Below are 15727 nucleotides of genomic sequence, written 5' to 3' on the forward strand. Positions count from 1 at the left end.
CCCAAAACCCAAAACACACCACACCCACACAAACCGCGCAACACACACACAAACGCTACAGACACACAGCGCTCCACAAACAACGCAACACACGCAACTCACATACAACACCGCTCTCACCCCCCGCCACTCCTAGAACATGTACATGTACACCTACACAAACACTTGGTAACTACAGACAACATATATATATATATATATATATATATATATATATATATATATATATATATATATATATATATATATATATATATATATATATATATAAAAAACTAAAATCATACATTAACTACACAATACGTAAATTCTAGAATACCCGATGCGTAGAATCGGGCCACCTTCTAGTGTGTGTGTGTGTGTGTGTAATATATATATATATATATATATATATATATATATATATATTAGTCTGTCTGTGCTTGTAGTCTCACTATACAAATGCAGGCGTTAAAATGCGAGTTCTATACGCGTTTGGAAATGATAATTTTAGTGCCTTGGATTACAAATCATTCCGGTAGGATTAGTTGTATTTTGTGATTCCGGCATTTTCTGCCTGTACCTTCAGTGTTGATTTGCTCACTTTTACATATCCGTTGCCAGTATGAAACTTTGCTTTACTTTCTTCAATAGAGCAGAATCATTAAGAGGCTCCAGGTCTAAATCCTCTTCCAAAGATAAGCCTTCTGCCCCTAAGCAAAGCCAAAACCAGCCAACACGGACCTTCCTCCCATTGGGTCCGGACTTCAGCTTAAATGATAAAGCACCGGCTGGCAGGCAAGGCCAGAACAGCGAGCCGCCTCGGCAGAGGTACACGTCGGAGGAGATCGAAGTGCTGAGGTATGGGTGACCTGACTTGTACTTATGGCTTTCTGTTCTTGTAGCACTGCATTCTCACCCTGCTTTACTTCACATCGGTCACAGGCTCATTCTAAGTGTCTTTCATTATGTTCCAGGCTGATGTGTTTTTTTTTTTTCTTCTTTTTACAGGAAGACATCAAAAATTAATGGCATTGAATATGTGCCTTTCATGAGTGTTGACCTGCGGGAGCGATTTGCCTTCCCTATGCCATTTTCGTAAGTATGTAATATAGTCGTTATAAATAGAGGGAAAGGAACCTTGATGTATTTCTCGTTATCTTTTGTTAAAAAAAAATCAGTAAATCATAAATGAAGTTGTTAAAGAGGAGCTTTTTAGTTTAGTTTTTCTTTGTCGCTCTATTGGGAGACCCAGACAATTGGGTGTATAGGCTATGCCTCCGGAGGCCGCACAAAGTATTACACTCAAAAGTGTTAAGCCCCTCCCCTTCTGCCTATACACCCCCCGTGCTCCCACGGGCTCCTCAGTTTTTTGCTTTGTGCGAAGGAGGTCAGACACGCACGCACAGCTCCACAGATTGGTCAGCAGCAGCTGCTGACCATGTCGGATGGAAGAAAAGTGGGCCCATATAGGGCCCCCAGCATGCTCCCTTCTCACCCCACTCTTGTCGGCGGTGTTGTAAGGTTGAGGTATCCATTGCGGGTACGGAGGCTGGAGCCCACATGCTGTTTTCCTTCCCCATCCCCCTCAGGGCTCTGGTGGAAGTGGGATCCTATCGGTCTCCAGGCACTGAGACCGTGCTTCATCCACAACTCCTGTGGAGCCTGCTGGATAGGAGCCGGGTATCGTTCAGGGACATGGCCCTGCTACTTGGAGGTACTCTGTGTCCCCGTGGGGACCGCGCACAGCAACACTCCAGCTTTGCTGGGTGTGCTAGTGCACCGGGGACCGCGGCGCTGACCGGGTTAATATGTGCCATTACACACTCAGCGTTGCTGAGTGTGTTTATGTATAGGGACTGCCGCACTGACCGCCGCTGCCATGGAAACACTGCGGCGCGGCTGGGACTTGTAGTGCGCCGGGGACTTCCACGCCGGCCGCGCTTTTACGGCGGCCGCGTTTATTACTAGAGGCCCCGGCTTTTTGCGGCCTAGTTTCCTTTCCTCCCGCCCACAGCCCTGACAGGCAGGGGAAGGGCGGGACGCTGCACAGAACGAGCAGCACTGAGGGCTGGAGCATGCTTTGCATACTCCACTCCCCTCACTGTGCACAGTGCAGGCACCAGTTCCCGCTCTTTCTGGGTCACGCCCACGGCTCCCTCCTCTCCTCAGGACGCATTCCTGTCAGCTCCTCGGACGCTGCAGAGGGGGACAAAATCTGGGAGACCCAGGCAGGGAATCTGGTGGCCTCACAACCGCTTTAAGCGGGTGGTAAGCAGCACCTGTGGTGCTAGCCCCATTGTGCAGTAGTGTAACATTATATGTTTATTTTACACTGTATAGTGCACAGTTGATTTCTGGCTATATACCCTATTGTGTTGCTCAGGGAAGATAATAGCATGGCGCCCACGAAAGGCAGGGGTGCCAAAACACAGGCTTATTATGTTGCCTGCGCCGCATGTACGACCCCGCTACCGGCAGGTTCCACTGACCCTCATTGTGTGCACTGTTCGGCCCCTGTGGCACTTACTCAGCCAGAGCCTCTGCTAGGGGGGGCCCAGGGGGAGCCACCTGCTAACACTGTTCAGGTGACAGGGACGGAGTTTGCAAAACTCTCTGAGACTATGGCTAAGATACTGGAAGCCTTGCAGTCCAGACCAGTATCTCAGCACAGGGACTCTGTTGAATCTTTGTTCCCTGGCCCACCTCAGCTGGACCAACAATGTCCTCCTGGGGTGTCTCATGGATCCCAGGCTGAGGGTTCTGACACAGACCCCGGCCCCAGACCGACTAAGCGAGCTCGCTTAGATTTTCCCTCGACATCATCATATTGTTCAGGGTCTCAGCGAGGGGAATCTCTGGTTGATGACGCGGATGTAGCTGATCAGGATTCTGATCCTGAGGCCGCTCTCAATCTTGATACTCCGGACGGGGACGCCATAGTGAACGACCTTATTGCGTCCATCAATCGTATGTTGGATATTTCTCCCTCAGCTCCTCCGGCGGAGGAGTCGGCTTCCCAGCAGGAGAAATTCCGTTTCAGGTTTCCCAAGCGTACACCGAGTATGTTTCTGGACCACTCTGATTTCAGAGAGGCAGTCCAGAATCACCATGCTTGTCCAGATAAGCGTTTTTCTAAGCGCCTTAAGGATACCCGTTATCCCTTTCTTTTTCGCTCTATTGGGAGACCCAGACAATTGGGTGTATAGGCTATGCCTCCGGAGGCCGCACAAAGTACTACACTTAAAAGTGTTAGGCCCCTCCCCTTCTGCCTATACACCCCCCGTGCTCCCACGGGCTCCTCCGTTTTCTGCTTTGTGCGAAGGAGGTCAGACACGCACAGCACAGCTCCACAGATTAGTCAGCAGCAGCTGCTGACTATGTCGGATGGAAGAAAAGTGGGCCCATATAGGGCCCCCAGCATGCTCCCTTCTCACCCCACTCTTGTCGGCGGTGTTGTTAAGGTTGAGGTATCCATTGCGGGTACGGAGGCTGGAGCCCACATGCTGTTTTCCTTCCCCATCCCCCTTAGGGCTCTGGGCGAAGTGGGATCCCATCGGTCTCCAGGCACTGAGACCGTGCTTCATCCACAACTCCTGTGGAGCCTGATGGATAGGAGCCGATACCGTTCAGGGACATGGCCCTGCATCTTGGAGGTACTCTGTATCCCTGTGGGGACCGCGCACGGCATCACCTCAGCTTTGCTGGGTGTGCTAGTGCACCGGGGACCGCGGCGCTGACCGGGTCTATATGTGCCATTACACACTCAGCGTCGCTGAGTGTGTTTATATGTAAGGGCTACCGCACTAACCGCCGCTGCCATGGGACACTGCGGCGCGGCTGGGACTTGTAGTTCGCCGGGGACTTTCACGCCGGCCGCGCTTTTACGGCGGCCGCGTTTATTACTAGAGTCCCCGGCTTCCTTGCGGCCTAGTTTACTTTTCTCCCGCCCTCAGCCCTGACAGGCAGGGGGAAGGGCGGGACGCTGCACGGAGCGAGCAGCTCTGAGGGCTGGAGTATGATTTACATACTCCACCCCCCTCACTGTGCACGGTGTGAGCACCAGTTCGCGCTCTTTCTCGGCCACGCCCACAGCTCCCTCATCTCGTCAGGACGCCGCAGCCATTCCTGTCAGCTCCGACGCTGCAGAAGAGGGACAAGTCCTGGGAGACCCAGACACGGTCTCTGGTGGCCTCACAACCGCTTTAGGCGGCTGGTAAGCAGCACCTGTGGTGCGAACCCCATGGTGCTGTAGTGTATTGGTACATTATTTGTGTATCGTATATACTTTACACTGTATGATCATAGTTCATTCTGGCTATATACCCTTTTGTGTAACTCAAGGAAAACTATAGCATGGCGCCCACAAAAGGCAGGGGTGCCAAAACACAGGCTTATTATGCTGCCTGCGCCACATGTAAGACCTCGCTACCGGCAGGTTCCACTGACCCTCATTGTGTGCAGTGTTCGACCCCTGTGCCACTTCTTCAGCCGGAGCCTATGCTAAGAGGGGCCCAGGGGGAGCCACCTGTTGACACTGTCCAGGTGACGGGGACTGAGTTTGCTAAACTCTCTGAGACTATGGCTAAGATACTAGAAGCCTTGCAGTCCAGGCCGGTATCTCAGCAACGGGACTCTGTTGAATCGTTGTTCCCGGGCCCCCCTCAGTTGGACCAACAATGTCCTCCCGGGGTATCTCCTGCATCCCAGTCTGAGGGTTCTGACTTAGACCCCAGCCCCAGATCGACTAAGCGGGCTCGCTTAGAATTTCCCTCGACATCATATTGTTTAGGGTCTCAGCGGGGGGAATCTTTGGTTGATGATGCGGAGACAGCTGATCAGGATTCTGATCCTGAGAGCGCTCTCAATCTTAATACTCCAGACGGGGACGCCATAGTAAACGATCTTATTGCGTCCATCCATCAGTTGCTGGATATTTCTCCCTCAGCCCCTCCGGCGGAGGAGTCAGCTTCTCAGCAGGAGAAATTTCGTTTCAGGTTTCCCAAGCGGACACAGAGTATGTTTCTAGACCACTCTGATTTCAGAGAGGCAATCCAGAATCACCATGCTTGTCCAGATAAGCGTTTTTCTAAGCGCCTTAAGGATACACGTTATCCTTTCCCCCCGGACGTGGTTAAAGGTTGGACTCCATGTCCCAAAGTGGATCCTCCAATCTCCAGACTGGCGGCTAGGTCCATACTTGCAGTGGAAGATGGGGCCTCGCTCAAAGATGCCACTGACAGGCAGATGGAGCTCTGGTTGAAATCCATCTATGAAGCTATCGGAGCTTCTTTTGCCCCAGCATTCGCAGCCGTATGGGCGCTGCAAGCTATCTCAGCAGGTCAAGCGCAAATTGAAGCAGCCACGTGCATGGCCGCGCCACAAGTGGCATCCATTACCACCCAGACCTCGGCAATTGCGTCTTACGCTATTAATGCTGTCCTGGACTCTGTGAGCCGTACGGCGGTGGCGACCGCCAATTCGGTGGTACTCCGCAGGGCCTTGTGGCTACGGGAATGGAAGGCAGATTCTGCTTCCAAAAAGCGCTTAACCAGTTTGCCAATTTCTGGCGACAGGCTGTTTGGCGAGCGTCTGGATGAAATCATCAAACAATCCAAGGGAAAGGATACATCCTTACCCCAGCCCAAACAGAACATTCCCCAACAGAGGAGAGGGCAGTCGAGGTTTCGGTCCTTTCGGGGCGCGGGCAGGTCCCAATTCTCCTCGTCCAAGAGGTCTCAGAAAGAACAAAGGAACTCTGATGCATGGCGGTCTAAGTCACGTCCTAAAAAGAACATTGGAGGCACCGCTAACAAAGCGGCTTCCTCATGACTTTCGACCTCCTCTAGTAGCATCCTCGGTCGGTGGCAGGCTCTCCCGCTTTTGCGACGCCTGGCTGCCACAAATAAAAGACCGCTGGGTGAGAGACATTCTGTCTCACGGTTACAAGATAGAGTTCACCTCTCGTCCCCCGACTCGATTCTTCAGGTCTTCTCCGCCTCCCGAGAGAGCCGAGGCTCTTCTGCAGGCGCTGGGCACTCTGAAGGCAGAAGGAGTGGTGGTCCCTGTTCCTCTTCATCAACAGGGCCACGGTTTTTACTCCAACTTGTTTGTGGTCCCAAAGAAGGACGGGTCTTTCCGTCCTGTCCTAGACCTGAAACTTCTCAACAAACACGTAAAGACCAGGCGGTTCCGGATGGAATCCCTTCGCTCCGTCATCGCCTCAATGTCCCAAGGAGATTTCCTTGCATCGATCGATATCAAAGATGCTTATCTCCACGTTCCGATTGCCCCAGAGCACCAGCGCTTCTTGCGCTTCGCCATAGGAAACGAACACCTGCAGTTCGTGGCACTGCCATTCGGCCTGGCAACAGCCCCACGGGTTTTCACCAAGGTTATGGCTACTGTAGTAGCGGTCCTCCATTCTCAGGGTCACTCGGTGATCCCGTACTTGGACGATCTGTTGATCAAGGCACCCTCTCAAGAGGCATGCCAACACAGCCTCGACGCTACCCTGGAGACTCTCCAGAGTTTCGCGTGGATCATCAATTTTCCAAAGTCAAATCTGACACCGGCCCAATCGCTCACATACCTTGGCATGGAGTTTCATACCCTCTCAGCGATAGTGAAGCTTCCGCTGATCAAGCAGCGGTCACTACAGACAGGGGTACAATCTCTCCTTCAAGGCCAGTCACACCCCTTGAGGCGCCTCATGCACTTCCTGGGGAAGATGGTGGCAGCAATGGAAGCAGTCCCTTTCGCGCAGTTTCACATGCGTCCCCTTCAATGGGACATCCTACGCAAATGGGACAGGAAGCCGACGTCCCTCGACAGGACCGTCTCCCTCTCTCAGGCGACCAAAGCTTCCCTTCGGTGGTGGCTTCTTCCCACTTCATTATCGAAGGGGAAATCCTTCCTACCCCCATCCTGGGAAGTAGTCACGACGGACGCAAGTCTGTCAGGGTGGGGAGCGATTTTTCTCCACCACAGGACTCAGGGTACGTGGACCCGGCAAGAGTCCTCGCTTCAGATCAATGTTCTGGAAATTCGGGCAGTGTATCTTGCCCTGAAAGCGTTCCAGCAGTGGCTGGAAGGCAAGCAGATCCGAATTCAGTCGGACAATTCCACAGCGGTGGCATACATCAACCACCAAGGCGGCACACGCAGTCGACAAGCCTTCCAGGAAGTCCGGCGGATTTTGATGTGGGTGGAAGCCACGGCCTCCACCATATCCGCAGTTCACATCCCAGGCGTGGAAAACTGGGAAGCAGATTATCTCAGTCGCCAGGGCATGGACGCAGGGGAATGGTCCCTTCACCCGGACGTGTTTCAGGAGATCTGTTGCCGCTGGGGGGTGCCGGACGTCGACCTCATGGCGTCCCGGCACAACAACAAGGTACCAATGTTCATGGCACGGTCTCAAGATCCCAGAGCTCTGGCGGCAGACGCCTTAGTTCAGGATTGGTCGCAGTTTCAGCTCCCTTATGTGTTTCCTCCGCTGGCACTGTTGCCCAGAGTGTTACGCAAGATCAGGGCCGACTGCCGCCGCGCCATCCTCGTCGCTGCAGACTGGCCAAGGAGGTCGTGGTACCCGGATCTGTGGCATCTCACGGTCGGCCAACCGTGGGCACTACCAGACCGACCAGACTTGCTGTCTCAAGGGCCGTTTTTCCATCTGAATTCGGCGGCCCTCAACCTGACTGTGTGGCCATTGAGTCCTGGATCCTAGCGTCTTCAGGGTTATCTCAAGAAGTCATTGCCACTATGAGACAGGCTAGGAAACCAACGTCCGCCAAGATTTATCACAGGACGTGGAAAATTTTCCTGTCGTGGTGCTCTGCTCAGGGTTTTTCTCCCTGGCCATTTGCATTACCTACTTTTCTGTCCTTCCTTCAATCTGGACTGGAAAAGGGTTTGTCGCTCGGTTCCCTTAAGGGACAAGTTTCAGCGCTCTCTGTGTTTTTCCAGAAGCGCCTAGCTAGACTTCCACAGGTACGCACGTTCCTGCAGGGAGTTTGTCACATCGTTCCACCTTACAAGCGGCCGTTAGAACCCTGGGATCTAAACAGGGTGCTGATGGTTCTTCAGAAACCACCATTCGAGCCAATGAGAGATATCTCCCTCTCACGACTTTCGCAGAAAGTGGTTTTTCTAGTAGCAGTCACTTCTCTTCGGAGAGTGTCTGAGCTAGCAGCGTTGTCGTGCAAAGCCCCTTTTCTGGTTTTTCACCAGGACAAGGTGGTTCTACGTCTGGTTCCGGAATTTCTCCCTAAGGTGGTATCCCCCTTTCATCTCAATCAGGATATTTCCTTACCTTCTTTTTATCCTCATCCAGTTCACCAATGTGAAAAGGATTTGCACTTGTTAGATCTGGTGAGAGCACTCAGACTCTACATTTCTCGTACGGCGCCCCTGCGCCGCTCGGATGCACTCTTTGTCCTTGTCGCTGGCCAGCGTAAAGGGTCACAGGCTTCCAAATCAACCCTGGCTCGGTGGATCAAGGAGCCAATTATCGAAGCTTACCGTTCGGCTGGGCTTCCGGTTCCCTCAGGGCTGAAGGCCCATTCTACCAGAGCCGTGGGAGCGTCCTGGGCTTTGAGGCACCAGGCTACGGCTCAACAGGTGTGTCAGGCGGCTACCTGGTCGAGCCTGCACACTTTCACGAAGCACTATCAGGTGCATACCTATGCTGCGGCGGATGCCAGCCTAGGTAGACGAGTCCTTCAGGCGGCAGTTGCCCACCTGTAGGAAAGGGCCGTTTTACGGCTCTCTTACGAGGTATTATTTTACCCACCCAGGGACTGCTTTTGGACGTCCCAATTGTCTGGGTCTCCCAATAGAGCGAAAAAGAAGGGAATTTTGTTTACTTACCGTAAATTCCTTTTCTTCTAGCTCTAATTGGGAGACCCAGCACCCGCCCCTGTTTTTTTGTGTACACATGTTGTTCATGTTGAATGGTTTCAGTTCTCCGAGTTTCCTTCGGATTGAAGTTACTTTAAACCAGTTTATAATTATTTTTCCTCCTTCTTGCTTTTGCACCAAAACTGAGGAGCCCGTGGGAGCACGGGGGGTGTATAGGCAGAAGGGGAGGGGCCTAACACTTTTAAGTGTAGTACTTTGTGCGGCCTCCGGAGGCATAGCCTATACACCCAATTGTCTGGGTCTCCCAATTAGAGCTAGAAGAAAAGGAATTTACGGTAAGTAAACAAAATTCCCTTCTTCCCCCTGACGTGGTCAAAAGTTGGGCTCAGTGTCCCAAAGTGGATCCTCCAATCTCCAGACTGGCAGCTAGATCCATACTTGCAGTGGAAGATGGGGCTTCACTCAAAGATGCCACTGACAGGCAGATGGAGCTCTGGTTGAAATCCATCTATGAAGCTATCGGCGCTTCTTTTGCCCCAGCATTCGCAGCCGTATGGGCGCTACAAGCTATCTCAGCAGGTCAAGCGCAAATTGACGCAGCCACACGCACGTCCGCGCCACAGGTGGCGTCCATAACCACTCAGACGTCGGCATTTGCGTCTTACGCTATTAATGCTGTCCTGGACTCTGCGAGCCGTACGGCGGTTGCAGCCGCCAATTCGGTGGTACTCCGCAGGGCCTTGTGGCTACGGGAATGGAAGGCAGATTCTGTTTCCAAAAAGCGCTTAACCAGTTTGCCAATTTCTGGCGAACGATTGTTTGGCGAGCGTTTGGATGAAATCATCAAACAATCCAAGGGAAAGGATACATCCTTACCCCAGCCCAAACCGAACATACCCCAACAGAGGAAGGGGCAGTCGAGGTTTCGGTCCTTTCGGGGCGCGGGCAGGTCCCAATTCTCCTCGTCCAAAAGGCCTCAGAAGGATCAAAGGAACTCTGATGCATGGCGGTCTAAGTCACGTCCTAAACAGACCACCGGAGGTGCCGCTACCAAAGCGGCTTCCTCATGACTTTCGGCATCCTCACTCCGCATCCTCGGTCGGTGGCAGGCTCTCCCGCTTTTGCGACACCTGGCTGCCACGGGTAAAAGACCGTTGGGTGAGAGACATTCTGTCTCACGGTTACAAGATAGAGTTCACCTCTCGTCCCCCGACTCGATTCTTCAGGTCATCCCCGCCTCCCGAGCGAGCCGAGGCTCTTCTGCAGGCGCTGGGCATTCTGAAGGCAGAAGGAGTGGTGGTCCCTGTTCCTCTTCATCAACAGGGCCACGGTTTTTACTCCAACTTGTTTGTGGTCCCAAAGAAGGACGGGTCTTTCCGACCTGTCCTGGACCTGAAACTTCTCAACAAACACGTAAAGACCAGGCGGTTCCGGATGGAATCCCTCCGCTCCGTCATCGCCTCAATGTCCCAGGGAGATTTCCTTGCATCGATCGATATCAAAGATGCTTATCTCCACGTACCGATTGCTCCAGAGCACCAGCGCTTCTTGCGCTTCGCCATAGGAAACGAACACCTGCAGTTCGTGGCACTGCCGTTCGGCCTGGCAACAGCCCCACGGGTTTTCACCAAGGTTATGGCTACTGTAGTAGCGGTCCTCCACTCTCAGGGTCACTCGGTGATCCCGTACTTGGACGATCTGTTGATCAAGGCACCCTCTCTAGAGGCATGCCAACACAGCCTCGAAGCTACCCTGGAGACTCTCCAGAGTTTCGGGTGGATCATCAATTTTCCAAAGTCAAATCTGACACCGGCCCAATCGCTGACATACCTTGGCATGGAGTTTCATACCCTCTCAGCGATAGTGAAGCTTCCGCTGATCAAGCAGCGGTCACTACAGACAGGGGTACAATCTCTCCTTCAAGGTCGGTCACACACCTTGAGGCGCCTCATGCACTTCCTGGGGAAGATGGTGGCAGCAATGGAGGCAGTTCCTTTCGCGCAGTTTCACCTGCGTCCTCTTCAATGGGACATCCTACGCAAATGGGACAGGAAGCCGACGTCCCTCGACAGGAACGTCGCCCTCTCGCAGGCGACCAAAGCTTCCCTTCGGTGGTGGCTTCTTCCCACTTCATTATCGAAAGGGAAATCCTTCCTACCCCCATCCTGGGAGGTGGTCACGACGGACGCGAGTCTGTCAGGGTGGGGAGCGGTTTTTCTCCACCACAGGGCTCAGGGTACGTGGACCCAGCAAGAGTCCTCGCTTCAGATCAATGTTCTGGAAATACGGGCAGTGTATCTTGCCCTGAAAGCGTTCCAGCAGTGGCTGGAAGGCAAGCAGATCAGAATTCAGTCAGACAATTCCACAGCGGTGGCATACATCAACCACCAAGGCGGCACACGCAGTCGGCAAGCCTTCCAGGAAGTCCGGCGGATTCTGCTGTGGGTGGAAGCCACGGCCTCCACCATCTCTGCAGTTCACATTCCAGGCGTGGAAAACTGGGAAGCAGATTATCTCAGTCGCCAGGGCATGGACGCAGGGGAATGGTCCCTTCACCCGGACGTGTTTCAGGAGATCTGTTGCCGCTGGGGGGTGCCGGACGTCGACTTCATGGCGTCCCGGCACAACAACAAGGTACCGGCGTTCATGGCACGGTCTCAAGATCCCAGAGCTCTGGCGGCAGACGCCTTAGTTCAGGATTGGTCGCAGTTTCAGCTCCCTTATGTGTTTCCTCCGCTGGCACTGTTGCCCAGAGTGTTACGCAAGATCAGGGCCGACTGCCGCCGCGTCATCCTCGTCGCTCCAGACTGGCCGAGGCGGTCATGGTACCCGGATCTGTGGCATCTCACGGTCGGCCAACCGTGGGCACTACCAGACCGACCAGACTTGCTATCTCAAGGGCCGTTTTTCCATCTGAATTCTGCGGCTCTCAACCTGACTGTGTGGCCATTGAGTCCTGGATCCTAGCGTCTTCAGGGTTATCTCAAGACGTCATTGCCACTATGAGACAAGCTAGGAAACCAACGTCCGCCAAGATCTACCACAGGACGTGGAAAATTTTCCTGTCGTGGTGCTCTGCTCAGGGTATTTCTCCCTGGCCTTTTGCCTTGCCCACTTTTCTGTCCTTCCTTCAATCTGGACTGGAAAAGGGTTTGTCGCTCGGCTCCCTTAAGGGACAAGTCTCAGCGCTCTCTGTGTTTTTCCAGAAGCGCCTAGCCAGACTTCCACAGGTACGCACGTTCCTGCAGGGGGTTTGTCACATCGTCCCTCCTTACAAGCGGCCGTTAGAACCCTGGGATCTGAACAGGGTGCTGATGGTTCTTCAGAAACCACCATTCGAGCCAATGAGGGATATTTCTCTCTCACGCCTTTCGCAGAAAGTGGTTTTTCTAGTAGCAGTCACTTCACTTCGGAGAGTGTCTGAGCTAGCAGCGCTGTCATGCAAAACCCCTTTCCTGGTGTTTCACCAGGACAAGGTGGTTCTGCGTCCGGTTCCGGAATTTCTCCCTAAGGTGGTATCCCCCTTTCATCTCAATCAGGATATCTCCTTACCTTCTTTTTGTCCTCATCCAGTTCACCAATGTGAAAAGGATTTGCACTTGTTAGATCTGGTGAGAGCACTCAGACTCTACATTTCTCGTACGGCGCCCCTGCGCCGCTCGGATGCACTCTTTGTCCTTGTCGCTGGCCAGCGTAAAGAGTCACAGGCTTCCAAATCAACCCTGGCTCGGTGGATCAAGGAGCCAATTATCGAAGCTTACCGTTCGGCTGGGCTTCCGGTTCCCTCAGGGCTGAAGGCCCATTCTACCAGAGCCGTGGGCGCGTCCTGGGCTTTGAGGCACCAGGCTACGGCTCAGCAGGTGTGTCAGGCGGCTACCTGGTTGAGCCTGCACACTTTCACGAAGCACTATCAGGTGCATACCTATGCTTCGGCGGATGCCAGCCTAGGTAGACGAGTCCTTCAGGCGGCGGTTGCCCACCTGTAGGAAGAGGCCGTTTTAAGGCTCTCTTACGAGGTATTATTTTACCCACCCAGGGACTGCTTTTGGACGTCCCAATTGTCTGGGTCTCCCAATAGAGCGACAAAGAAGAAGGGAATTTTGTTTACTTACCGTAAATTCCTTTTCTTTTTCGCTCCTAATTGGGAGACCCAGACAGTGGGTGTATAGCTACTGCCCTCTGGAGGCCGCACAAAGAACTACACTTAAAAGTGTAAGGCCCCTCCCCTTCTGGCTATACACCCTCCCGTAGGAGTACAGATTCCTCAGTTTTAGCTTTGTGCGCAAGGAGGTCAGACACGCACGCATAGCTCCATTGTTTTTAGTCAGCAGCAGCTGCTGACTATGTCGGATGGAAGAAAAGAGGGCCCATAAACAGGGCTCCCAGCATGCTCCCTTCTCACCCCACTGTATGTCGGAGGTGTTTGTAAGGTTGAGGTACCCATTGCGGGTACGGCGGCAGGAGCCCACATGCTGATTCCTTCCCCATCCCTTTTTACAGGGCTCTGGGTGAAGTGGGATTTACTGGTCTCCAGGCACTGAGACCGGGCTCCATCTACAGCCCCTGGAGAAGATGCTGGATGGAGCGGAGTACATCAGGGACATGGCCCTGCTTCCTCAAGGTACTCTGTGTCCCCGTGCATTTGGCGCTCACACCGCAGCATGCTGGGTGTTGTAGTGCGCCGGGGGACATCTGCGCTACGGCGCTTGTGCCATGGCCTCATTCAGCTTAGCTGAAGCAGGCACACTTCCAGGAATCGGTCGCGCCGGCCGCTGGGACTGCGGCGCGGCTGGCACTTGTGGTGCGCCGGGGACTTCAGCGCGGCCCGCGCTTTTACGGCGGCCGCGCTGATAACTCGAGTCCCCGGCTTTTGCGGCCTGCTTCCGTTCGTTCCCGCCCCCGGACCTGCCAGTCAGGAGAGGGGCGGGACGCTGGCCACGTTTAGGAATCGGTCATGCCGGCCGCTGGGACTGCGGCGCGGCTGGCACTTGTGGTGCGCCGGGGACTTCAGCGCGGCCCGCGCTTTTACGGCGGCCGCGCTGATAACTCGAGTCCCCGGCTTTTGCGGCCTGCTTCCGTTCGTTCCCGCCCCCAGACCTGCCAGTCAGGAGAGGGGCGGGACGCTGGCCAGTGCATCAGCGCTGAGGGCTGGAGTCGTTTTTACATACTCCAGCCCTCCCAATCGGCACAGAGGGGACACTGTTTCCCGCACTTTTGTTTGGGAACTCCCACGGACCGCCCCTCTCCACAGACGCCGGCAGCCATTCCTGCTGACACGCTGAGCTGCAGAGGGGAGCCGGGGAGACCCAGACAAGGAATTCTGCAGCCTCTTACCCGCTATTCAGCGGGCGGTAAGCAGCCCTCAGGGCTCACCCCCTCTTGTGCCAGTACTATTCTTAGTATTTTGTTGCTACAAATACTTTGTATTGCATAGCGCTGGTCACCCTTTGGCTATAGACTCTCTCACATTGCAGAGAGCCAGCAGCATGTCGTCCGCAAAACGCAAGGGTGCCAAAGCACAGACATTATATGCTTCCTGCACCGCATGTGGGACTTTTCTACCGGCAGGCTCCACGGACCCCCATTGTGTGCAGTGCTCGGCCCCTGCGGCGCTTGCACAGTCGGGACCTCTGCTGGACGTGACCCAGGGTGTACCACCTGTGAATGCTGTCCAGGTGACAGGAACTGAGTTTGCAGCTTTTGCTGACAGAATGTCTCTCACTATGTCACAAATTCTTGACACATTGCGAGCTAGGCCTGTACTTCAGGCCACGGACACTGTGCAATCATTGCCCCCTGGTCCCCCTCAGCTCCAAGCTCCGGGACGGGCATATACACCTCAGGGTGAAGACTCTGACTCGGACGATGGCCCCGGGCAGCCTAAGCGGGCTCGCTATGACGGGCCTTCACATTCATCTCAATGGTCAGGATCCCAGCGAGATGAATCTATGGGTGATGAGGCGGACGTAACTGATCAGGATTCTGATCCTGGGACCGCTCTCAATCTAGATACACCAGATGGTGACGCCATAGTTAATGATCTTATATTTAACATCAATAAGATGTTAAATATTTCCCCACCAGCTCCTCTTGTGGAGGAGTCAGCTTCGCAGCACGAGAGAATCCATTTCAGATACCCTAAGCGTACTTTAAGCACTTTTCTGGACCACGCTGACTTTAGAGACGCAATCCAGAAACCCCACGCTTATCCTGAAAGGCGTTTTCCTAAACGGCTTAAAGATACACGCTATCCTTTTCCCCCTGAGGTGGTCAAGGGTTGGACCCAGTGTCCAAAAGTGGATCCTCCAATTTCCAGGCTTGCAGCTAGATCCTTGGTTGCAGTTGAAGATGGAGCGGCACTTAAAGATGCCACTGACAGGCAGATGGAGCTCTGGCTGAAATCCATCTATGAAGCGATTGGAGCGTCATTGGCGCCTTCTTTTGCAGCCGTATGGGCACTCCAAGCTATCTCAGCCGGGCTTGCGCGAGTTGACTCCGTCACACGTGCATTTGCCCCGCAGGTAGCACCATTGACCTCGCAAATGGCGGCATTCGCGTCGTACGCGATTAATGCTGTTCTTGACGCTACAAGCCGCACGGCAGTGGCGTCAGCCAACTCCGTTGTTTTGCGTAGGGCCCTGTGGTTGAGACATTGGAAAGCAGATTCTCATTCCAAGAAGTGCTTAACCAATTTGCCTTTTTCTCGTGACCGATTGTTTGGAGAGCGTTTGGATGAAATCATCAAACACTCCAAGGGTAAGGACTCATCCTTACCGCAACACAGACAAAACAGACCTCAACAGAGGAAGGGTCAGTCTGGTTATCGGTCCTTTCGAGGACCGGGCAGGTCCCAATTCACCTCGTCAAAAAAGACTCAAAAGGACCA

At 53.7% G+C, this 15727-nt stretch overlaps 1 protein-coding gene across 1 annotated transcript in view; it reads left to right on the plus strand.

Moving 5' to 3' along the window:
- The window catches only part of CAPN7 (calpain 7), a 155398-nt gene that overhangs the window by 40815 nt on the left and 98856 nt on the right, over nucleotides 1-15727 (plus strand). Inside the window, exons 5-6 of the mRNA XM_075315213.1 lie at nucleotides 634-840; nucleotides 991-1077. Of these exons, the coding sequence (XP_075171328.1) occupies nucleotides 634-840; nucleotides 991-1077 (294 nt within the window). The remainder of the gene's footprint in view (nucleotides 1-633; nucleotides 841-990; nucleotides 1078-15727) is intronic.

The sequence above is a fragment of the Anomaloglossus baeobatrachus genome, chromosome 6 (genome assembly GCF_048569485.1).
Source record: "Anomaloglossus baeobatrachus isolate aAnoBae1 chromosome 6, aAnoBae1.hap1, whole genome shotgun sequence".
Classification (NCBI taxonomy): domain Eukaryota; kingdom Metazoa; phylum Chordata; class Amphibia; order Anura; family Aromobatidae; genus Anomaloglossus; species Anomaloglossus baeobatrachus.